Source organism: Lissotriton helveticus, chromosome 10, assembly GCF_964261635.1.
Source record: "Lissotriton helveticus chromosome 10, aLisHel1.1, whole genome shotgun sequence".
Taxonomy (NCBI): domain Eukaryota; kingdom Metazoa; phylum Chordata; class Amphibia; order Caudata; family Salamandridae; genus Lissotriton; species Lissotriton helveticus.
In genome coordinates this window covers 380,374,210-380,400,372 of record NC_136071.1, presented here as the reverse complement: position 1 = coordinate 380,400,372, position 26,163 = coordinate 380,374,210, and the positions used below count along the sequence as shown (strand labels likewise).

The 26,163-nt window shown below is 46.8% G+C and overlaps 1 protein-coding gene across 2 annotated transcripts in view; it reads left to right on the top strand.

Moving 5' to 3' along the window:
• Positions 1 to 23,951, top strand: part of KCNH2 (potassium voltage-gated channel subfamily H member 2) — a 1,950,790-nt gene extending 1,926,839 nt beyond the window's left edge. For both annotated transcript variants that reach the window (XM_078662767.1, XM_078662768.1), the window contains 3 exons: positions 13,797 to 13,983; positions 18,892 to 19,090; positions 19,735 to 23,951. In XM_078662767.1, coding sequence (XP_078518893.1) covers positions 13,797 to 13,983; positions 18,892 to 19,090; positions 19,735 to 20,034 — 686 coding nt within the window. In that variant the 3' untranslated portion in view covers positions 20,035 to 23,951. The remainder of the gene's footprint in view (positions 1 to 13,796; positions 13,984 to 18,891; positions 19,091 to 19,734) is intronic.
• The last annotated feature ends 2,212 nt before the right edge of the window (positions 23,952 to 26,163 follow it).

Genomic DNA, 26,163 nt, shown 5'->3' with positions numbered 1-26,163 from the left:
AGGCCGGCGAGTATTTTAGATTGTCCCGTTGGGGAAACTGTCAACGGCATGCCTGGCTGGATTGTAAGTCTACGGGCGGTGGCATTAAGGAAGAAGGCAGCTATAATGGTTTATGTGTATGGCCAATGGGAGGGCAAATGAGTTGTGGATTTCCACGTCTATGAATGCAGTGAAAAGAATCAACAGGTTGCCGTGTACATGTTTTTTCGTGGACCGGCCCCAACTGATGAGAATTGAATCACCGGACTTTAAATTCACTTCCAAAGATTTGGGGCAGTAGTAAATGAATGTTTGCTGTGTCCTTTCAGCAGGAGGTAAATGTTATTCTTGTTGATATCTAGTTGCGCTGGAGAGGAGGGGACTGAGCAGTGAGAACTGAGAAGCCTTCTCTTGGGAGCACGTACTTCTCCCCTCTAGTATCATAGCAGATAAAGTCTCCATATTAGGACCAGGCAGAAATCGGCCTCCATTTCCTCGCCCAACTGCATTGCCTAACTTCAATTGAAACAAGCATTTGCAATGCAATAGGACTCGCATTTAAGGTGAGACCTATTGCATTGGAAACAGGACTGTGGGTGGGCAAAAAGGCACGAACAGGAGTGGTTCGAGGAGGGGCCCAGAAGTCACAGCTTGCGGGAGGGTGCGGGGGAGACAGGGAAGAAAATAGTGTTTGCAGTAAAGGGGCCAGTAGCCGTGGAAGGCTACAAATAACAACATGGCCTTCAGGAGGAGGGACTAACACGCCTAAAACCAATCAGAAGGCAGCATTTAGGATCTAAGTCAATCAAAAAGATAGGTGGAGAGTGGCCGGAGCTTCCACAAAGCTTTCATGCTATAGTGTATACTGCATGTCTCGCAAAGCAGTCAGCGCATGCGCTGCAACGCTAGGCGAGACCTAAAAACTGCAAACCCCTCTAAAATCAACCCCATTATTAATTTAAGCTATGCAGCTCGCGTCCCCATGCCCCCCTATCTGTTCTCCTAGTGGGATGCAGCATCCACTGATAACAAGCATTAGGTTTTTCCGCCCAGTGGGTCCCCATCAATCATTATGTCCACCCATTGCCCTCCTCAATATGTCTCCACACAGCATCTCCTCCCCTCGTCACAGGTTGCAAGTTACATACAAAACAGCTCCCGCTCTGCTCATGGTGGGGGGCCATCCATTTTGGAGTGCAGTTTGCCTAAGTAATTGTCCCAGACCCACAGGCTAAGGTAGTCTGTCCCAACTCTCCCGGGGCGTAGTGGTGCACACTTCCAGCTCCGCTCTACCCATTTAACCAGTATGTGCCAGTGATGGAGCTGTGGCGCAGCCTCAGATTTCCAGCTTGTGGCTATGCATCCTTTCCCCAGTTACAAGGCCCTGCTATGGAAGTGCGCAAGTCCTTGTGCCTTTTTAGGTCTCGCACCTGCGTTGCACTGCGCAGCAGTGCTCACACAGCACGAGACCTTTAGTGAGTGAAAAACAGGGTTTTAGCACTGACCTAGGAATCGCACACACTCGTGCATGTGCGATTCCTTTTGTGCTACCCCATTGGCCTTTGCGTGCGTCTTTTTATAAAAGACTGCACGCAATTGGCCAATGGCGGGGGTGTTGCTTCGCCCACGGCCTATTGGTGTTTATCAATAGGCTGTGTGGTATCATGCCCAGACACGGGCGCGATAATTGAAAGCACGTCTCGCTGTGGCGGGCGCGCACCACTCGCGGGATTGTTCACTTTTGGATCCATTTCTCAGGGAAGCAATGGAAGGAAAGAAGCGCGGATGTCTTGTTTAAAATGGGTCCCTGCTCGTCTCCAGCAGCTATTTCACTGTTTTCTCCCGACCCAGCCCACTTAAAGCCATCAGCTTCCGTAAAACACAGCACTGGTACTATATGTGACAAGGAAAGTGTTGTACGAGCTTCACGAGCTCAGTTGCATAATGTGACAATGCAAGTGTCACTGGGGGTCATACAAGGTAACTGGCAAAACCTGCTTTACTCACGCGCCTCACAGATGCAGAAGTGGCATAAAGCAGTACATACTTTGGTTCATAACAAGAGCACAGCATAGGAGCCTTTCGCACAGATGTGAACCCGATATAACACGGGGAGAAGCAGCAGAGGCTCCGCTTAAATACACCCAGCATTGGAAGCACCAGCGGTATGTCATCACTCACACACCTCTTTATTCTTACACCCGTTACCTTCTGAAGCACTGTGGCGCGAGCATCACCAGTTCCAGGCCCAAGGAAGACGAGGAACGGCGAACATCAAAAGCGGGCTGCCATTTTTTATGAACTTAAAGCTAGTAAGATTGAGAATTATAATGGTCACCCCCTCCCAGTGCTGTTCAAAAGAACTGCTCCCAGTAGGGCACTTGAACAAGGCACGTGCATGCCACGAGGTGTCTGCGGGCAAACACTTGACACAGGCTGGGGGAGCTGCTCAGACACTCACCGAGGGGCTGGCAAGGTACCTTGGTGCTAAGCGCATAAAAACACAGAGCCCACCCCCTTGCAGTGTTTTAAAAAGCAATGGCGTATTTTAGTGTTTTTCCTGCTCGTAGATCCAATTAATCTCTTTGACCGGGGCATAAAATGGGCAAACGTCTTGCGCTTTCCACACAGGAACTTCGCCCACCCCACCTCAGCTTCTGAGCTATCACCCATTCGGATTGCACATGTAACCTGCACGGGGCACAGTTCTCAGCAATACGTGTTCAGCTCATGGTGCTTTTACAAGCTACCTTACTGTACAACCTCCTTTCCAGGGCATCCGTGCAGGGGAAAGTCCGCAATAGCTGGTTTATGTCTCCGTATATCATTGCAGGGCGAGGTTCGAGCCATGCCAGTGCCTCAGGCTCCGGTACCCATGCATGGAGCGACCCCTGACCCTGTTCAGGCCAGGCCGCTCCCCACCTGCTGCATAGCTCCACCTGTATTCCAGCACCTCTCCCCCAGCTGCTGCTCTGTGCGTGAGTTCTTGCCTGCTGTCCCCCTGTCTGACGCTGACTGCTGCTGTTCCCCTGGTGTGAGTGATTCACTGTCTTTGTTTCTGATCCAATACATTTGTGTCCTGTTTATTTTAATTGTGCTTGTTTTTTAAACCCGTTTTTTGCTCCATTGTCATCGCGTTCCCCCCTTCCTCCCCCTTTTTTCCCTTCTGTATCCCTGCTGTTCCCGCCGCTGCTCCCCTGCGTCCCCGCCCCCTTGCATCCCACTCGCCACCCCGCTCCCGCCTCCCAGCTGATGCTCCCTCCCTCCACGCCTTAAATGGCGGGTGCTGGCGCACCAGAGGCAAGCCCGTCTGCGCCTGGACCGCACCCAGCGCCAGAACCCCTGGACCCCGCACAAGCCACGAAGCCAGACTCCGATATGACGCCACCACCCTCCGCGCTCTCAACACCGGCCTAGACCACCACTGCTTCCAGGCCGCCCCGAAACACACCCATGGACCCTTCTCCTGCCACACCTGCGACATATCCACCAAACCCCCAAGGACTGGACCCAACCACTTTCGCTGCATACTCCTCAACACCCGCTCCGCACGCAAACACGCCATCGAGCTCTGGGACCTGCTCAACACCTCCACCCCAGACGTTGCCTTCCTGACCGAAACCTGTTGGAACGACTCCTCGGCACCTAACATCGCCATAGCCATCCCGGACGGCTACAAGGTCACCCGCAGGGATCGCACCAACGGAACTGGAGGAGACTTAGCCATCGTCCACAAGTCCACCCTCAAGGTGTACACCCACGCAGACGACACCCTCAACACCCTCAACACCACCGAACACCTGCACTTCCGCATCCACACTGACCCCAACACCACCCTCAGAGGAACACTCATCTACAGACCCCCCGGACCCCGGGCCCTGTTCAGTGACTCTATCGCTGTTCTCGCCAGCACCCACGCACTCGCCTCTACGGACTACATCCTTCTCGGGGACCCGAACTTCCACCTCGAGAACAACAACGACGCCAACTCCGCCACCCTGATCGACAACCTCGCCAACCTCGGCCTCAAACAACTCGTCACCGAACCCACCCACGCCGCCGGCCACACGCTTGACTCCGTTTTCTCCACAAGCACCCATGTCGCCTTCAACCACACCACCGAACTCCACTGGACCGACCACCGCTGCATCTATTTCACCTTCAAGAAACCAACCACGCACCACCGCACCCAACAGCTACCCCGCCGCTGCAGGAGCAAAATCACCGAAGACCAGCTGACCTCCACCTCCACCGTCGCCCAGAACCCACCCACTGACCCAAACACCGCTGCCCGCAACCTCAGACAGTGGATCGTAAGCTGCGCGAACACCCTCACCCCACTCAAGAAACCCTCCTACAACCACACCAACAAGAAAGCCACCTGGTTCACCGAATCGCTCCAGACCTCGGAAACTGGAGAAGAAATGGCTACACGACCGCACACCGGACAGCCACGCAGCCCACACGGACGCCACCCGCAGGCACCACCAACTCATCAGAACAGCCAAGAGATCCTCCTTCAAAGCCCGCCTGGACAACAACGCACACAACAGCAAAGAGCTATTCAGCATAGTGAAGGAACTTGCCAACCCCAGCACCAACACCAACGACATCCCACCCTCGCAAGATCTGTGCGACTCACTGACCACCTTCTTTCATCGCAAGATCGCTGACATCCACGACAGCTTCAACACCCCGACCGCCCCAGACTTCACCCGCCCCAAACACCACCGTCACCAACCGCCTGACCTCCTGGTCCTACGTCAATGACGACGAGACATGCAAGGTCATGAACTCCATACACTCAGGATCATCATCAGACCCCTGCCCACACCACATATTCAACAAAGCAGACGCAACCATTGCACCCCAACTACAGCAGATCATCAACATCTCCTTCAAGACAGCGACATTCCCGGAAAGCTGGAAGCACGCAGAAATCAACACCCTCCTCAAGAAGCCCAAGGCAGACCCCAAGGACCTCAAGAACTTCCAGCCCATCTCTCCGCTCCCTTTCCCGGCGAAGGTCATCGAGAAAATCGCCAACATGCAACTAGCCCGCCACCTCGAGGACAACAACATCCGAGACCCGTACCAGTCCGATTCAGACGAAACCACAGCACCGAAACAGCTCTCATCGCCGCCACAGACGACATCAGGCGCCAACTAGACAATGGCGAAACATCAGCCCTCATCCTCCTGGACCTGTCAGCCACCTTCGTCACGGTCTGCCCCGCACACTAAGGAAACGTCTCCAAGAAGCTGGAATCCAGGGAAAGGCCCTGGACTGGACCACGTCCTTCATCTCAGGCAGAACCTAAAGAGTCCGCCTCCCACCCTTCTGATCCGAAGCCACCGACATCATCTGCGGCGTACCCCAGGGCTCATCCCTCAGCCCAACGCTGTTCAACGTCTACATGGCCCCCCTCGCACAAGTGGCCCACCAGCACGACCTGAACATCATCTCCTACGCCGACGACACCCAGCTCATCCTCTCCCTCACCAAGGACCCGCACACCGCCAAAACCAACCTCCACGAGGGAATAAAGGCCGTCGCTGAGTGGATGAGGTGCAGCCGTCTGAAACTGAACTCGGACAAGACGGAGGTCCTCATCCTCGGCCCCACCTCCTTTGCCTGGGACAACTCCTGGTGGCCGACCACACTGGGAACAGCACCGACACCCACGGACCACGCTCGCAACCTAGGATTCATCCTCTACTCCGCCCTCTCCATGTCGAAACAGGTCAACGCCATCTCCTCCTCTTGCTACAACACCCTCCGCATGCTCCGCAAGATCTACAAGTGGATCCCGACCGAAACCAGAAGAACGGTGATCCAAGCACTCGTCAGCAGCAGGCTGGACTACAGCAACGCACTCTACGCAGGAATCCCGACCAAACACCTACAACGATTGCAACGCATCCAAAACACCTTCGCCTGCCTGATCCACAACATCCCTCGTCGCAGCCACATCACCCCCCACCTAAGAAACCTGCACTGGCTCCCTGTCGACAAGAGGATCACCTTCAAGCTTCTCAACCATGCACACAAAACACTCCACAACACCGGACCAGTCTACCTGAACAGCAGACTCAGCTTCTACACCCCCACCCGCCAGCTCCGCTCCGCCAGCCTCGCCCTCGCTGCCGTCCCCCGCATCCAACGAACGACCTACGGTGGCAGATCCTTCTCCTTCCTCGCCGCCAAGACCTTGAACACCCTCCCTACCCAGCTACGGCAGACCCAAGACCTGTTCACCTTCAGAAGACTCCTTAAGACCTGGCTCTTCGAGCAGTAGCAGCACCCTCCCCCCCTTCAGCGCCTTGAGACCCTCATGGGTAAGTAGTGTGCTTTACAAGTATCCTGATTGATTGATTGATTGGATGGAGCGGGGCAGAATAGAGGCGCGAGGCGACAGGGCTCAAGGTGGCTCAGTGCGGAGATACTGACGGCAGGTGAGGGCCTATACCTGTCCATGTCTGGAGTACCGGGGCGAGGCCGTGTTAGAATGCAGGTGCATTTCTGGACTGTGATGTCCCAGTGCTGGAGCAGATGTAGAGAATGAGCGCTTTGAAAAGGGTCAAATATTGGGACATCAGTTCATGGGGGAGGTCAAGGAGATGGCATTGTGAGGGGTCTGTGAAAGCCTCAATAGTGGGTTAGTGGTACATAGTGCAGGACAGTCGAGCTGTAAAAACCCTCCAAATATCCGAGTACTGGTATAGCACTATAGAGGTACACTTCAACAGCTGTGTATATTGCCCTGTACTGGGAGGTCAGTACATGGTGCAGGTAAATATGTCAGTCCTGGGCTATAGTTGCAAGGTACCGGTCACTATAGGGGCACATCACGAGCGCCCTGTGAATGCCTTAGTAATGGCTACAAGTGTAAAATACAAGAACAAACTAAACGTGTAGTATAAAGGCTGTGTGGATATCTCACTGCTTGTACACCACTGCAATATACAGATCAGTGCCTGGGTTCATGGCAAGAGCCTAACAGTGTCTCCATTTTGGCATACGACTGCATCTCAAAGGGGTTATTAATGGAGATCTGGCCAGTGAAGACAGCGTTAACCAATAGGACAGAGGCAGGTTGCATGGGCGATAACAATGGCCTAGGACCATACGAGAAAGTGGCAAAATGCGGCAGGCTGGAGCAGGGGAGGTGATGTTCAATGGGACACAAGTGACGGAGCACTGATCATGATGAGTATTAGGAAACGGCCCCGGGGGCGTTGCGGATCGGACAGAACACCAGCCAGTTCTGCGTCCATGCTGCCCAGAATGATAATTCGGGCTCCAGTCACCAAAACAGTGGTAGACACACAGAGTGAGGCTTTATTAGACAATGGGCACAATAGCAAAGCAGCACTAAATGAAGGACATTTGTATGCGACCATCACCCCGAAACTGCTCTGCATAAACGGTGAAGCCCAATGCCATCATTCCTTTGGTAAAGCAAGGATCAGGAATACACTACTTACTGACATGTACTCCTTTTATAAAATATATCACGCCAATAGCTTTCAACTCGTGGCGATAAACTCCACTAATCTACAAAGTAACCAAGGCCTTCCATGCAACCCAGGCCCATTTTTAGAACACCAAACATCTGTCAAAATGTGAAAGCACTAAGGCCTGCACCCCACTTGAAATTAAAAGCTTGTAATTGCATCTTTATTTCAAAAATAACACCAGGTGATCACGGTCAATGTGAATCCTTTTCACAATAAGTGCCATGCTATGTATTTGGGAATCAATTGGAACTAGGGACTAACATACATACAACCCACATACTTACTGAAGTTGTTAGACTGTTCAGAGCAGAACCAAGCATGAGGATGCTGAGACCTCTTCTTTAATTGGGGTCAACTCTAGTACATATCCGTTACAGGTTCCAACACTATGCAGTAAAGAGATTTTCTCAAGTGGTGATGTCCTGAGCAGGGGACAGTTTTAGTTACACATGCTGGTCTCCAGCATATATATATCAAGATGACCCATTTCACTCCTAACCTCACGCCTCAACTGCTTCAAGTAGAACTGATATCACAGGACACACCAGGGACAATTGAGGCACTTCACACGCCTCGGAGAATGTGAGGGGGTGCACGATGGGCAGCCGGAGAAGTCCTTCTGGACAAATTATCTTCAGTCTTAGTACTTAACCATATATCCTTATCTCCATGCAGCGGTTTTAAAAGGACAGCAGTGCCACCTGGCCAACCAATTCAAAAGCAGCTGAGTACCCTGGCAAAGCCGCCGCGCAGATGCGCTCCTCGTCCAGCATTGAAAGAGCAGTAGTCACTATCTGAAGTATGCTGCAGGCTGAGATCTGGACAATATCATTTAGAAGAGGTTTCAGATTTTTACCCAAGGGACTATGCCAATGAATGTATGTCCTTAAGGATTCTACTTGGGCCCATGCGCCCTGTGGAGAACTCGAGCAAGTCTTCTCACCTTGTTCCAGAACTTCTAATTGCTCAGGCTGTTGGTGAATTCATTAGCAGAGCTCAGCTCCTAACATGCAGTGATACTATCAGAGACTCCTAAGAGTAGAATTACTCTTCCATATAAAGCCAAAGATTTTCAAAATGTTTCAAGCCTATAATGGGTTTGGAACTCTGGTGCACATGATCACTTTGGAAGTATTCTGCAGCAGTGTCTTCACCTGACCAGCGAAGTGGGAAACAGGATGCTTGAAAACAAAATCTGCTATGGGAGTGATTTGATTCTGGGTATCCGCCAACATGCCCATCAGAATCCTGGCTTCCAGTGCATTATAAGCATTAAGATCCATCACTGAACAGCTGGTGCCAATGAATTCTAGATTTAGAACCACAGACTTCAACACTGAAAAAAAAGAGAAACTGTGCAGCAAACCCACACCATCAATGCAGAAGAAGCCCTGTCATAAGAGAAAGCTAGAGAGACAGGCTCTGATTATTCTCTGGCATTGATCTCCCATTGATCTCCCATTGTGAGTACGTCTTAGTTTCAAAGAAGTGTATTTTACTGTAGAAAAACAAACTCTCCTTTTCTTGAAGGAGTGTTCACATGCATCACTGCCGGGACGTTTTCGAGCCACTAGGTGGACTCGATCTCTAGTTTTAGGGTACCTCGCTTTCTCTGAAAGATAATCCTGTATTTGTTTTGCCTGTGAAGGGCTGATACTTCCTTCACCTCGTGGTCAGATTTCCGACACTGGATATATTCGTCATGTCCAATGAAAATCCAGATCTTCATGGGGCTAATTGTTGACCATGCGTTACTGTCCGTAACCTTGAAGTATGGAGTGGATATTAAACACAACTAAACCTTCAGCCATTATGAAAATAACATCTGCACTAAATAAGAACTTAACATGCAAAAAAACGAGGTAAGAAAAACACCTTGAAACCAATAAAAGAAACCACTAGGAATTCCCATTCTCCAAAATTTAAGAGGAAGGAAGAGTCAAAGATCTGAGAAGGTCCTCAATGACGTTGAAATGTTTAAAGATCACCTTACACCGGCAGAAAAAAAGAACTAAACTGACCGCTAAGGCCTGTGGCTTAAATAGCTTTCATGAGGTCAACATCAAGTCATCTGTTGTCTTATTATAGAGATGCTAAAGGAAATTGAACATATTAAGCAATTTCTGCCCTTACATCAGAGAACAATAAGCCTATGTAAAGGAGTCGGTGGGACTTCGGCTCATTGCTCATTAACCTAAACAATGTCAGGAGGTTTAGTATCATCTGGTGATGGTCTGCGACTGGATGTGGTGAGCTTGCCTTTAGCAGCCAGTCGTCAAGGTAGAGAAAAAGTGGTATACCTGCCCTCCGAAAAGTGGGCAACAACCACTACCATCGCCTTTGTGAGCACTTGGAAGGGCGCTGGGGAGGCCAAAGGGAAGCGCAGCAAACTGAAAGTGCTCTTGGTATACCTTTAATTGCAGGTAATGTCTGCGAGACTGCAGGATGGGTATATGAAAATATGTGTCCTGGAGGTCTAAGGACACCATTCAGTCCCCGAGACCTGAGCAGACAGAATCAAGGCCAGCATGAGCATTTTGAATTCGCAAAAATGTCAAAATAGGTTTGAGATCGCCATCCTCCTTTGGCACAAGAAAACATTGTGAGTAACAACCCCCTCTTTTTTCAGATGTCAGAAAACTTTCAATAGCAACCTTGGAGAGTAACACTCGCACCTCATATAACAGAATGGACAGGCGCTCTTCTAAAATTCGCTCTGATGTAGGGAGAAGATCTGGCCACGCAAAAAGAAAGGGCAGAACATAGAATGCAATAGGTCTCGCATTGTTATAGTTTGAGCTATTGGTGTTGCATTATTTATCAATGCCAATATCTCAAACTTTAATAATGCGAGACCTATTGCATAGCAAATGCTTGTTTATTAACCGGCCTCACATCCAGCAAGGATTGAAGTGCGTCCAAAGGGTGGATATATTCACCTCCAAAATATAATGCACCACTTGGGACCAAAACTGAGATATGAATGAACTGGACCATACCATGTGCGTAGAATCTGCAGCGTCAGCCACACAGTGGAATCATGAAGTCTGTGCCCCCAGGTACATCTTCCCCATTCTCTCAGCAGTCAGATAGGTATGATGGAAAATATGTTTTGAAATAAACCTAACCCTCACATTTCTTAACCTTTTTCTCAGAGTGCAAGCAACAAGCCCATGTCTTGTCTGCCCCACCAGTCTTTCAGTCTTGAAGTTCTCTTGGTGTAATGACACTGCAGAGCCCCATAAATGCATGTTATGGCCTTTGTCGGTCCACCATTAGTCAATATTGTCTCTAGCAGTGCCGTTGTGGAGGGTATGTTCTGATCCCATCCCCACGGGATCAACATCACCCATTTCTAGGCAGAAAAGAAAGTGTCCTGGTCCCAAACCATTAATGGTCGTCAGGTCTTCAAAGGTTTTCTGTTTACTGTTTGTCACCAGATCCGCACAGACTTGAACCCCTGCCTCTGTCCAGGCCCTTGTCCGGTACATTGGACAAATGGAGGCGCACTGCAGAATCACCCATATGGAGAGAGTTGATGTGTACGGAGTTATCTTATTACACCCATAGTTATCTTATTATACCCATGAAGGAAATGTCTCAACACCACACAGCCAGCCGTAAGAGTATGTTACCCGAGTCGCTGAGTGAATCAGAGCCCAGCAACCACTGTAGGAGGGATCTTCCCCTTAGGTCCTCTAGCATCTCTGCTCGTTCTGGAGTTTATGTCTGGCCCAGCCATCGTATCGGCCATTGCCGCTGCGCTGCAGCATAACATAGCTCTTAGCTAGGGGCCCCTAGACCTCCTTCTTCCACTGGAGCATATAGCTTATCAATTACCCCTTAGTGCCTACCATCGCCCTATATTAGCGCAGCAAGTATCTATTGCAGGTCTCTGAAGAAATACCTCCTTAGTACCATTGGGAGGACCGTTAAGCAAGAAAGAAGTCTAGGAAGTATTAACATTTTTGAAATAGATGCCATCTATTATATCAAAATCGGCCTGGCAATGTTGGACTCCCAAGTATTGGAAAGAATCTAAGCGCCATGGTAGCCCCACTCTAGGAGGAAAATGGGAATAAGCATGATTTGTACCTATTGATCTGGAGCCAGACAACCACCCACACTCGTCAAGCAGTGATATTACTCTTGGTAGTACCTTCGGGTCAGCCCTAAGATAGATTAAGGTGTTGTCAGCATATAAACACAATGTGTTGGGTTCCTTGTATTGAAATACTCCACTGTGGGGCCTGCATGCACTGAAAGAATGCCAATGTCTCCAGGACCAGTGCAATAGGGGATAGGGAGCATCCCTGCCTAGTACCTCTGTTGATTGGAAACGAGCCCAGTATAACCCCTCCTGTACAAATCCGTGCCACTAATTCTGCATACAATAATGTGACCCATCTTAGAAAATTCAGCCTCATGCCTAGTCCCCACAGCAACACCATGAGATATGGACACCCTAGGGTAGGTATCAAAGGCTTTCTTGAGGTCTAGGCAGGCAATCCAGCACTGCTTCTCCGTACATCGCACCCAGTAGATGTCTAGGAATGGTCTATGCAAATTGAGGAAGGTTCTATGTCCTAGGATAAATCCATTCTGGTCTGGGTGTACTACTGACTACTGAGGAGTGCTGGTTGGAAAGCACCTTGTAATCTAAATTCAGTAAGGATATTGGGCGATATGATGTCACCTGCTGGGGGTCTCGTCCCAGTTTTACGAGTACCTTATTCAATGCCATCTCTCATAGAGTTTGAGGTGACACACTTCTCTGCAGCCATCTCGTACACTTTCAGCAACTGAGGTGCTAATGTAAGCTTGGTAATTAGCATAAAACTCTATTGGGAACCCATTGGTTTCTGGAACTTTCCCCCGTGCACCTGGTGCCGTTTTAAGTTTGCATGGATCCAGTATCTTTCTTTGTATGTGCCCATGCTTCCCAAATTCCAGGTGAGTATCCTGTAAGTCTGAGTAGTCATGTTGTGAGGAAATTGCTATCCACCCCATGTGCATAGCTAATGGAGAGGCATAAGGGGGATGCTTGCATGCAGCAACTAATAAATTGAAACATGCATAACCAAATACCATAAACCCCCACTCCCTTGCTGGCGCTCAATTGTGTCCTCCACTGCCAAAGCATATAATGGTTCAGCAGCCAATAGAGTCCCTCTGAGTCAAGTGGGGGGGTCAATAAAGTTCATTGCAGTCCAGAAAGGGCCCCAACACCTTATCCTTTTTGATATACCCCCACCCATGCTGTCTCGTTCCATCAATCCATATACCTGCAGTTCAGGGAAATGCCCAGGGAAATGCCCAGGCACTATATCAGTAATAACTATATCAATAATGAGGGTAAAGGGAAAGAGCAACTTTCCAAGCAACCAGAGAAGCAAGACAGCCCTCCTAGCCATCACAGACGACATCTGCGCCCTCATCGGCCGAGGCGAGGACGCAACCCTCATCCCCCTGGTCCTTTCGACCGCCTTCAATACCATCTCTCATCACACCCTATGCACAAGACTCCACAACGACAGCATTCGCGACAAAGCCCTGGTATGGATCTGCTCCTTCCTCAGTGGCTGAAACAGAGAGTCAGACTACCTCCATTCCTCTCTGAACCCAAAGAGACCAGCTGCGGAATATCTCAAGGCTCTTCTCTGAGACCCACTCTTTTCAACATCTATATGGCTCAGCTCACAGCCATCGTAAGGAACCACGGACTCAAAATTGTCTCCCACACCGACTATACCCAGCTGAGCTCTTCCTCCCCAATGAACCCTCAGTCACCAAGAACAACTTTCACAACAGGATGAAGGCTTTTGGCACATGGAGGAAGAACAGCTGCCTCAAGCTCAATTCAAAGAAGACCAAAATCCTCATCTTGGGCTCCATCCCCTGCTCCTTGGATGACTCCTGGTGGCCTGCAGCCTTTGGAATCATGGTGGTGTACATCATGGTAACAGTGGTATTGACGATTGAAATCATAATGATAGGTGTATTGATAATTGATTTTACATTATTTCAGTTTGTAATACAGAGATGCAATCATTAAAAAAAGTGTGGTTGAATGTAACTATTGTTGCAATCTCTTGTTGGATTGCTTCACTGTGAAGATTGATGAAATCATATCTAGGTTAGATTAGTGCAAGGGATATCATCTTTGAGTTCTGTAATGTTGCTCCTTAGCCGAAAGACACATTTGGAATAGAAAACTTTCCAGATCACATGTCTGTGAAGAGTATTGTGGTTTGTTAAAATGTGTAACTTATTAACATCAATATTTACTCCCACAGGCGCCTTTTCTGGAGTGTCCAATATCTTCAGTTTTTGGGGAGATAACCGGGGGCGCCAGTACCAGGAGCTACCACGATGCACCATCCCTGCCCACGCCACCATCAATGCCCCTCCTCCACCTATGTCCCGGCGCCAGCGATGTGATGTGGAACGTAGACTGGATCTACTCCAGAAACAGCTGAGCAGGTGAGGATGGCTGGCAGGCCTGATGTTTTGAACAACCTACAGTGAAGTTAAACTTTCTCTGCATTTGGCCATAGTGTATGGAAATTGCTTGTATGGCATTATAATGATTTTGGTAGGGTTATCTTAAAACAAATGCATTTACTACATCACCTATCACTATATCACAAAGATAAGTACATATTTAGTATTCTGTACCCCACATATATTCACCTACACTTACATTGAAGTGTAGTGTACAAGTTGATGTAGTGGATCCAAAATATTTGTAATAAGACAAAGTGTTGGCATACCAGGGAACTCTCTTCCGAGTTCCATGATGTCCCACCACTCCTTTTCAGTTGAACAACATTGAATACCTTGCTTTTTTATATTGCATAAATTGATATTACATATAATTTCAGCAGTTGCATACTATAGGTGTCTGTCTTTATTATGCAGAACTTGATCAATTTCTGCCATATTCTTCTTACTATGGGTGGTTGTGTTCTTGTTGATACAACTGAACCTCGTATGGCCTATCAGCTACTATTGGCTATTGAAGAATGTGGTTGGCTCCGCATGCTGAATCACTATCATTGAGGCCACATATCAAATTCTTTCCAGTCCTCATCGTAAAAAATGTGGTTATTAGTTGAGTGGAGTTAGTACCTTCCTCAAGTAATAATCACAATCCCTGTCTGGGTGAGCCATCCTATTTACTTACCTGACCTCATCCCCCTAGTAGCTATGGCATAGAGCAGACAGTCTTAACTTATGGCAATTTGTAAATTATTTATGCAGTACCAATACATTAACAAAGTTGAAATGCAAAACAATAATAATCCCCATAAGAATTTTTAAAATAGAGTAAAATTAATAAATACAATGATACCAAAATAACAAAAATCAATTGAGAGGAATGCAAGATATGAGTTTTTAAAGTTTTAAGTAGAAATAGCGCCAAGAAGCACAAAGTGCCAATGTTAGTCAATGGTCACAGTGGAACAGGACCTAGGCGAAGTTTGACACTGACAGCTATGAAACCTGGGTTGGATATACTATCCAGGTTCGCTTTGGCCAAAGATTTTACCTTCTGACTTTAGTCCTTTAAGTCTTATTCCACCACAGGAGTACACTTCTAAAACTCTCCAGGACCCCAGGAGAGAAACATAGATGCTCTCAGGGTGTCAGGACACAGGAGGGTCAGTCCAGATCCAGTTGCCACTGTTCGGCTGTGCAGTTGCAGGAAAAAGGCTCTTATAGCTTGTGGTGTCCCTGTAGCATGTACAGGAGGTCACCCTTTTGACCCATGGAGTCCAATTCCTTGTCCTAGGCACAAACAAGAGTGCAGGTCTAGTCTTCCAAGGCTCATCTCGGGTTGCAGACAGCAGGTTCAGTAAACGTCTGATCTTCCACAGGTTTCAGAGTATTCTGAAGTGGGTGCCTGGAAATGCCACATTTATGCCTGACACAAGTTAGTGGTTGAATATAATCCTCTGGGACACCATAACCAATTGCGTAAAGGTTCCCAGGGCTACCCCTACCCACTTTGGGTATTTTCAAGATGGTCAAAGTCTTCAGCCACACTAAACAAGGGTAAGTGTATTATGGGTATCCAAGTGACATTCCCATCTAAAAGCAAAAACCAGTGTGAGGTAGCCCCTCTATCACCAATAACCTCAGAGGCAGAGGTCTGGTAAAACAAAGCTGAGTTTTCAGCAACCAGACATGGAATATACACAAACTGTTCAGACAGCCTGCTTTCACCCTTTGAAGTGCACCTCAAAAGTTATATGTATACCCACCAGACCTGTCAAACAGGCTGTGACACAGTAATGTCAAAAAAGGCCCACTGTGATTAAGAACTTCAGGCAAGGCAAAGGTTACTTTCTAGAACCTACTTTTCCATGATATTTAGAAAAAATCTAACTTCACTATTGAATTGGGTATTAATAACTATTAAAAAGAATTGTTTAATTATTTTTCTAGCTGGTCCTGTTTCCATGATATGGTATTAGTATTAAATATTGCAGCCCATTGTATTGTTTATGGATCAACTGGCCTTTCTACAGTGAAAATAGCTTTGAGGTGCTAGTCACTGTAAGGATGTTAAATATTAGGGGTCTTATTTACAATATTTTGACACACAGTGGCACAGCAAGCCTTCCTGCTGTGCTGCCGTGCGTCAAAAGAAAAGGGCAGGAATGGACAGTATCTACAAGATACGATTAATTACTGTCCTTTTCTCCTGCACCGGCACACAATGGGCTGCCATGGGCCAATGCAGGCTCCTTTGCGCCATGGTGCAAGGGTGTCTGCATTGTAGGGATGATTGTTTTTGTGCCGGAAGTGACACCTTCCTACGCAAAACCATTAAAGAGAGGTGTTTATCTCTTTCTATGTGTGCTGCAGAATGAGTACACATAGAAAAACAAGGAGAAATAGAGGTAGTTATCCTTGTTGCACCTCCCTTACACCTCATCAGGGGCATTCCATGGGTGTTGCTGTGGGTGTTCTAAAGCAACCTTCATGGAACCTGACTCATTTCCAGATTTACAAAGTTTTGTAAACCTGGGAATGCACTAGACTCCTACGCCTCCCCAGATGAGACGTCCCCATTGGCCTTCTGCTGCTGTTTACAGTAAAAATGTAAATATACATGCTTAGCTGTAGCACAAAGGCTTGGTGCCTATACTGTGTCCCTGGATTGCAGAAGATCTGTACAGTACAGTATGTGCAGCACAGCACTGAGGATGTCAGACATGTCCTGAGATGAACTTGTGTGCAACAGGCACAAGAATCCGATCTCTGCACCTTGCCCGCAGCTGAGCCGGGATGGGGAGCAGAGAAGGATAGAAAGGGCATAACTGAGAGATATGCAAGTGTTGGAGGAGGAGCAGTGCAGGCTGGGTCAGAGAGGGGCTGCAGCGGGGCAGGATGCAGGGCAAGGGACGGGCAGCTCCTAAAGGGCACTCAGAGGCAACAGCATTTTGAAAACGAAGCTAGTGAAAACACAAGCGCCTGTGTGAAGTGCTAAAAATATAAAATAGTAATTCCTAAAACACTGACTATAATGGAAGCAGTGTATTTATAGTAGTAATTGGTCCATTCTCACGAGGAGGGCTAAACACAGGAAGAGACGTAATGCATGCATGCCATGTACAAATGGTGAGAAAGAATAGGAGTGCGACAATGGAGCCAGCAAATGGGAATCCTGTGGGTGGGCCCAAGACCACAAAGTATGCAACATGACTCTTCGAGACAGCACATGTGCTGTCTAAGCCACGACCTAAAAAACAATTATTGGCACAAGCAAGAAAGTCTAGTAAACAAATCCAGTCCTATTTTGTGTTTCACAAGTAGGGATTCATATGCACAACATGTCTGTTGTGTACCCTTAATATGTTGTTCTAGTCGTAAGTTCTCTAACGTGAAGTCCCTAATAAGGAAGAACCCCACTCATTTACAGTGTGGTGAATGCATTTTTATTGGAGTGTCATAATCTGCCTTCCTCAGAACCAATGGAGGAACTTTCAAGATGCAGGTTCAAGTTAAATTCCCTGAATCCAAGTTTATCTAAAGCTTGCCCCAAGGATAGAGTAGTTTTACAACATTGGGCTTCTGCTGCTGCCTTTAAGAGCAAAATTAATCATTAGAAGAAATGTGAGGCACTGCAGAATATCACACGTAGCCTGAGATGGATCCAAATTTATATGAACCCCACGCATGTCAGTGCTGCCTGGTGGTCCTGCATTGTAGTGGAACTGTGCAAGCAAAACCCATTACTTTCTGCAGTTTTCACTGCCTTCACTTAATTCCTGTACCCATTTCCAAATGTATTCTATGGTGTACTACTTTTAGGTCTGCCTTTATAACATTTAGTGGAGCATTATGGTGGTATTAGAAAGTGGTTGTACTGTAATTCATAAAATACAAACCTGATCTTCAAAGTAGGAAGCGCAAATCAAACACAGCACCATCTTCGTTTTGTTTTTTTAAAGATAGATTTTGCATTGAAGAAGAGAGGGGTGAACGCATGTTCCAAAACTCTTCTAGTAGTTTATTTTGGAAAAAGGGAGTGGCATCACTTAGCATGTAACTGACCTAGATAGTTAGAGGTCATAGATGAGGAGGAGGCCATCGATATAAAGGCCTAAACTCAGAAAGGGGACAGGAAGCCCCCTCCATTGTCTGAGACCAATCAAGCGAAGGAGTATTAAGATCAGACTTTGCAAATATATTTAGTACATGTGTTTCTTCTGTGTGATCTAAAATGTCTTACACCAGATATTTAAGGACTTATGTCCTTTGACACTAGCAGTCTAATTAAAATGTATACTGTAGTCAAATGTCCATTCTAAGTTATAGTTCATCCAAATGGCCATCCATGGTTAAATGTGTACATAGCATAAAAAGAGAGCACAGAGAGTCTTCTAGTGTTCCGCAGTTGTAGGATCTGGATGTGTGGGGGTCTTTTGTCCTTGAAGAAAGGTATTGGCCAAACGTGGATATTTTCTGCTGGCGCTGCACAGAAGCGCTCGTTGAGGCAAGCACAACTCCTCTACCTGCAGAGACTTATTGCTGATGGAAAGAGTGGCTGCTTTTGATCTCTACCCTATGTATTCTCCTAGACTGTAAGGTGATTCTCCAGGAAATGTCTGAGCTGGCTTCTCTTCTTTGTCCAAGATGGTGGAAGATCTCAATGAGTGAAAACTATGTTAAGTTAGCAGCTTTCAATTTATCCAAGAAGAATAGTGACTGGATTGAAAAACTGGAAAAGTGAATAAAAAAAATAGAATGGTAGAATCTTAGTAAAAACTCTTATACGCACAACAGTTATAAAACTAACTGTTGCTAAAATATTAGCTTATCTTACTTGTTTGTAGTATTTTCTTGGACCTCTAACAGTCCCTGTCTTTTGATGCCCAGGTTGGAAAGCCGGATGACATCTGATGTAAACACCATCATGCAGCTCCTCCAGAGGCAGATGGCACTGGTCCCTCCAGCCTACAGCACCGTGACATCTCCACCCCAGAGTACCATGTACCATGACACAAGGGAGCGAAGAGGGCACCCAGTGCTTCCTGTCACCACCATTAACTCTGAGAGACTGGCATCCCAATCTCAGGTAACATGAAAGGACCAGTGATATATTGTGGTGTGAACCTCTCTTCTTTTCAAAACCATCTGATCTTGCCACTCTTCTCTACTCCTGTCCCTTCTGCCGTCTACTTTGTCTGTGTACTGATTCTAGAAATAAATTAACACCTCCTTGTGGTTATTTATACAAATAATTGTTTATGCTCCCACTCTCCTTAAGTACTAACCTTCATGTTCCTACTAGAGGCCCATCCCTCATTGGCATAAGTCATCAGAAGGCTTCTGATTTGTGTCTGTCTTCTGTTTAAGCTTCTCATCCAGTTGCCACATCTGTCGTATTGCTTTAATTTCTACTATCTGTTCCTGAGTGTACATTTTCTCTCCATCTTTGTATGGCTCCTTATGTACATCAGGCTCCATTCCTCAAGTCACTCACTGCTTTGTGTTCCTTGAGAGGTTATTTGTTGCCGCATCCTAGACTAACTTCCTATCAATGGTGTTAATAATAGGTATTACTCCATAGATGTGACATGTTCTTAAAGTATCCCTTTGCAATTCTGTCTCATTTCTGTGGCTCACTCCCCTAACCATGCCTGCTAGCCATTGACGTTTGAGTGCAGTGTGACAATTGCTGATACCATTGACTCTGCCACTCTTCCTTTCATCCACCAGGTTTCCAATTGCCAGGCCTTTGAGGAGTTCCAGCAGAAGCCACATGAGTCTCTTCAGGTGGACACGGGACTGTACAGAGAAACCCTGCTGCTTTATCCCACCCCTGAAATGCTGAGAGCACCGTCCGTGGCACCACCGAAACCACCACCACCCTCTGTCCCTCCTAGAGCTGAACCTCTTGGCACTAGTCTGACTGCTTCCACTCCCAACAACTGCAGGCGCTTATCTCTGCCGGAACAACTGGGGGGCCCTCTAGACCTGCGGACCCCACAGAGACATCCCTCAGACCCTGGGAGTTAGTGGGGATCATGGTGGTCTGACTTAGGGTGCATAGTTATTTTTATGGCAGACAGTGAGGGTGAAGCTGACCTTGCAAGACCCTCGGTAGCACATCCAAACTCTGCTGGAGAAATCTCAATGGTGGAGAGTCAAAGATGTTATGTATCACTCAAAGAAGGTGTTAAAAGAGGCTACTTGCCTTGTGCTGCACAACCTACTGTTGATTGTAACAGAGTTGGATGTTGAGGGAGAAAGCATGGATTCCATCCATCTTCTAATCTCGAAAAGTTCTTCCAGTCTGCTGCTGCTGTGGACTCCAGTCATTTCCCTTTGTTGGAAGAAGGAATCATCTCTGACATACTTCTGTCGTCTGTGTATAAGAAACCTCAAACATGACTTCCGAATGAAAGAGGACAATTTCGTCAAAAACTACCTGGGCTACTTGAGGGAACATCAGTCATACTGAGAGTGGGCAGTGGCTGCAGAAGGTGACAATCGATCATTCTGTATAGTCAAGCAAGGGGCACCCAGCATTGAGGGAGAAGCAGCAGGAAAGTGAAATGGGGGAGGGAGGGTTGCCTGATGGGTGCCATTTGAGTGTTTTCAAATTTTGTCCTTGGAGGCCTACAAGGCGAATCATGGCACAACTTCTTCATTCTGTAAGACAAGGAAAACAACTTTGAGTCAAGCAAAAACAAACTCTTCTGATGGACAACACGCTCAAATACATTAGCTGGTCTAACAAGTCTTTGGGTGTAATATGTGGTGATGTAGGGAGAGAAGGCAAGACAGGTTAGGCAGCGGGTCAGGCAGGAATCCTGCGCCTATGGAAGCACAATGTAGCATCAGTCATGGAACCTGAAGGAACCGACTGCTGCCTCTAAAGACTGACGTCTGTGTTAAGGAGCAATGCCTTTCTGCCATTGCTAAGGAACATAATAATCTTAAATATTAATAATATATTGATGATGATAATACTGATAATAGTAGTAATAATAGTAATGATATGAAAAATCCAAAACAGAAAAAATAGCCATGTGTTACTTGACAACATATCTGCAGCCAGTTGCAACCTATGTACAGGCTGCCTGAGGCTGAGAAGCCGGGGAAGGGGGTGGGTAAATAAGTGGTTGGTCATTGGAATTCTCCAGTTATAGGAGGCCCAAGGGTTTTTTGTGGTAGGATATCCAGGAAAGGGCACAAAGGAGATGGACCACCACTATATTTTATACAAAGGAACCAGCCTTTTTACCTTTTTATGCTGTGTCTCCTGCTCTCTGCCATCTGGTTGGGCACGCCGCTCATCCATGGGATACTGTTGAAGATGGTGACACCCAGTTCCTAAAATTTCTTGCAACTCCTTCCTGTCTATTTCCTTGATCATGCATCCATTGCAGCTTTTACTTTTCTGCATGTGGGTGGGGTCTGCAGCCGTCTGCACTGCTTGCCTTTTTACGTTTAGTTGGAATTGTAGCAATAGAGTGTAGCTGGAAGAGCTGAATGCTTACGACATGGTCAACAACATTTCTGTAAATTGCCGATGATGTCTCGGTGAGTTCTCTATGTTCCCAGAAATCTTAGTGTGGCTTGAGCAGAACAGACCACTGAGAAAAAGGACTGGGTGGTATGGGTGGTCAGATTGTGGTTCTCTCTATTGGGTTGACGTACAATAGCTAATTGTTGTGAAAATGTACAACTAACCCAGTGAGAGTTTGGGGCTATCCGTTGGGCCATCAAACTCTGACCATGCAACACAATCTAACATAATTCATGGGCAGCCCCTCTGTATTTTTTATTTATCCTGTCTCCTCCATTTCCGGTCTAACTCCTTTCCCACATCTTAGTCACACAATTGGTGAAAAGAACCCGAAACAGAAAGGAAAGTTAGAGCATACTCCTTTATCCTTTGGGCCCTGTTACATTCAGGACACCAAATCTAAAGATCAATGCCTTATCTCATCCTAATGCATGTTTAAAATCCGCCGTCGTGGTCTTCATCACTTGTTTACTTTCGGTCCCAAGTTCCTTCCTTGAAGCCGGCAAGGACACATGAAGAGGGCAAATGTTAAGCTGTTCATAAATCTGTTGGATCATCCTGCCCACTGAAGCCTAGCTCATGGGATGAAATTATTCAAGAAGAGGAGCAGGAAAAAAAACCAACCTTCATGACTTCTCAGATGTAGAGGTGCAGGGAAAAGGGTCACTCTACCCATTGTCAAGCTCTACCTCTTCCTCTGCTCCCCTCCGTGCATCTCCCAGCTCTCTTCATCTCCTCTGCATTGCTCCGAGCTCCTGCCTCCCTCTGCCCAAGAGGCAAAGCCTGTGATGGGAACCAAAAGGATGCCAGAAAGAGACACGCGCTAGATGGAGTATGTATGCTAGAAGGGCTATCACTCCCTTGTTTTTCATCTAAACCCCAACATCCGACTCCACCTCTGTAGAGCCTTATCTATTGCTACTGCCTCTTTCCGACGCCACACCTCAGCAACCCACTGAGCTCCTGAAGAGGTAAGGACATCTAGGCTGCATATGAGAGGCACATAAGGATGTTGAGGCAGCAGGAGCATCGTACCTGATCTAACAGACTCCTTAAACCCCTCTATATTCACTGAAACAAAGGCAATACCTGTGCTGTAATTAAGCATGATTGCCTTCCACTGCAAACCTTAACAACTCATAGCTGCCCTACCTGAAATTATGGGGCACTGAGTAAGGAAAATGTGCATTATGATGTGGAAGATATTAACCATCATTAATACCCAGAAGCATGTTGAAATAAGTTTGCTAGTGCCGGTGACCCCAGCTCAACCCTCACTCGTGGAGACACAACTCTATTCTTTGCTTCCTGGCCCTGCTCCATGTTCCACTGAATTCACAACAGCTTAGAATGCGGCCATGCTACCCAAGTTATTCCCCGCTTCCCAAGTAGAGCTCTCCAATGATCTCGGTCCATGCTTGAGTGGTAGATCCACTCCAAGTTTATTTTTTGTATGCTAGACATGTAGTTCTGATTTTATGATGGGATAATTGGAGACCATACATCCCAGAATACTAAGATAAAAACCCGTATTGCATAAGCTACTCATGCACTGACATGGGCAATTCCACAGTTCTGTAATAGTTCACCAACATCTAGTGAGGCTATTGGACAGCTATTCCAGAGGAGGTTCAAAGAATGCCTTCCAGACATGGTTTAAGTTCTAGCGGTTGACATAAACACTGGAATAACAAACCCTAGAATAGATTGTGTTGTGATATTTCAGGAACACCAGAGCAGGATCCAATATTGCCCCAGAGAGCAAGAGTTTGATGTCACTCTGCCTTCCTGGGCCCTGCCCTCCTTCTGTAGCTATGTCGTGCATCAGAGGTGGATATGTTATTGCTTCTGCTTGCACTGAATGCTTCTGTCAATTTATAAAGCTTTGCTGCATGTGTTTACTCTGCCTGAATTAGACATGTTGTGTTTGTTGAGTGTGAATGATGCTCATGTTTTATATCATTGTCATAGCCAATGAAGTTTGTTATGTTTTCATGACAGCTCCCACCTCCTGAGCATTGGTCCATAAGTTCCTCTAGATTCTCCTGTTTCAGATTAACCTTTGCATGACATGGAACTGCCGTGTAAGTCCCTCTTTTAATTGCCTTCAGTCCATAGGCTAATTGTGGCTTTCCTGGTTACAGGAGAGTGTTCACATCTGCAGGCCTCTGGGACTGATTCTGACAAAATTTGCTATATTGTCTCACACTGCAGGGGAGCTGTTCTGCTCCTGTTACCCTTCATTGCCTTTGAATGGTAGTCTCACACTCTCTTCAGCACAGGCAGCTGCGGCTGCTGCAGGTAAGAGCAGTGGGCGGGCTGGGGGATTTCAAGAGACAAACATAAGGGAACATTAATTATTTATTTAATTTTCCCTTGTGGTCATCCCTCGAACCCCCCCCCCCCCCAAGCTGGTCCCACTGCTCCACCGCAGTTACCTGCAGCGGCCGCTGCTGTGCACGGGAGTCTTTGAAGTTGACACCCACTCCAAGGATCTAATCACTTACCCTCCCTTAGCCTACATCGAGAGGCAGCAGTCCATTGGTATCACCTGTCTAATCAATTGGAGTAGCTGTCTCTTCCTGTTTGTGAGCTCACGTAAGTAAAGCTCAATCTGTACCTGTGGCTAGTAACATATTGCAAGCGATCTCTGTATATCCCATTCGTCCAACGAAGAAACGTTGAGATCTTTTTTACTCTCCTTCTTAGACCAGTGAGGCAAATATTTTTTCTACACTCACCTCCTAAATACTACAACAGCCAGCAGCAGGGGAACTGCATCACCCCCTTACCCCTGCAACTCAGAACTCCATCCGGCATAAGAATCTTTTTCATCCCAAGTCCTTCGCATGTATGTGAGACCAGCGGCCTCAGAGGCATTTTAGGTGGAAGTCACTAAACATTTCATCAGTGGGCACATGTTGCATTGTGCCAAGTTGGGTCATTTATCTGTGTTCCACCTGTGGGTCATTTATCTTTGTTCTAGCTGTCACATACCCGACACTTCCATGGTATCTAACTTCTCCTTCTTGTTCCACAGAGTGTACTTTGTCTTGTGTTCTTCACCCCCATTGTATTCAGGGACTCTCTATCTGCCTATTTTTTTGTCTCACATTATAAGGAAGTTATTTCAGCACATCTCTGCTCTCCCATAATGTAAGGTTTTAGCCTTATTTTTACAGATCTGATTACAAAGATGCTCAGAGGCATGCCTCTCTCCGGTTTCACATTGCAAGGGAGTGGTCTCTTCACCTCCTGTCTCTGCTACACTTGAGTGCTATTCTACACTAATCAGCTAGCCCCGACCCAAGGAAGCTCTTTCTATGCCTCACTCATCCCTTTCCTTCACTCATACCCCTGCCTCCTGCATAGATGCCATTTGGATGAGGTCTCCCTGTCCGAAATGCAGACAAGAGGGAAGAGGAGCCGATATAGGGACATTATTCTCTCCCTGCTTTTCCTGTATGGGTTTTCTCCTGAGACTGCCTATAGATTTTTGGCATGTAACCATTAAAATATAATGTTGGGAGTGAGAAAAAATGGAAGCAATTTGATAATGGTTGCGAGGGTGGTCGGTGGAGGTAAACGTGGCGGGGCAGGAGGATGTCCACAGAGAACAGAAAAGGGAAAATGAAATAAATAAATCATATTTTCTCATCTGTCGACATCCCCCCGCCCGCCTCACTGCGCTTACCTGCACCGACCTCTGCTGCATGTTTGTTACTGCGAGAGGAATACTGAATCATGGCTACAGAGTAACTACAGCTTGAAAACCACAACCAATCAACCTCTGTCACCTTGGGAGTTGAGAGAAATGTCTTGTAGGGAACATCAACAGAGATTTGTACATAAGATAATGGCAATAGCAAATTCTTGTATATAAGAAAGGTGGTTTTTATTTTTAAAGTTAATTTTGGGGGGTTTGTAAAAGAGATGTTTTACGCTGACACTATGCAGAAACCCCTCTGAGCATGTCTCTGAATGCAGAATGTAGAGGTTTTGTAGAACTAAAGACCAATAAATATGTAATTTAAAATGAATGATTAAAGATAACAATAAACCAAATGTTTGATCCATGCACTGACTCCTTTGGCTTTGGTTTTGTAGTCCCTTCCTTGGAATTGTGGGAGGAAAATCCTGGAAGATCGTTCCCACTGGGATGCCATAGAAATTGTGGATTCTGAGAGTGGACACCTTGATGGACCATTCCGAATGGGCTTGTGTAGTCCAAACGAAGGGACCTAACGACATCTTTCCATGCATCAAAATTGAACTCAACAAAACCTATGAATGTTCTTACTTAGTCCTACTTGGTACAGGGGACTTCTCCACAGCCTTCAGTAACTCTTTTTTTGGCCTAAAGCCTTCAACTGACACCGTGTGACCTGAATACGTAACACTCTATCGAGCAAATGTACATTTATTAAACTCCGCTGTCAGCCATTTATCTCTCAACACTTCCATCACTTTTCTAACTGTCCTATCATGGTCTTCTTTGATTCTTCCCATTATCAAATGTATTCCTGAAATCTTTAAACAAAAAGCCCGAAAGGAACTCTCATGGACCTAAAACCTCCAAAAGGAGTTATGAATGTAGTTAGGTTCCTACTCTT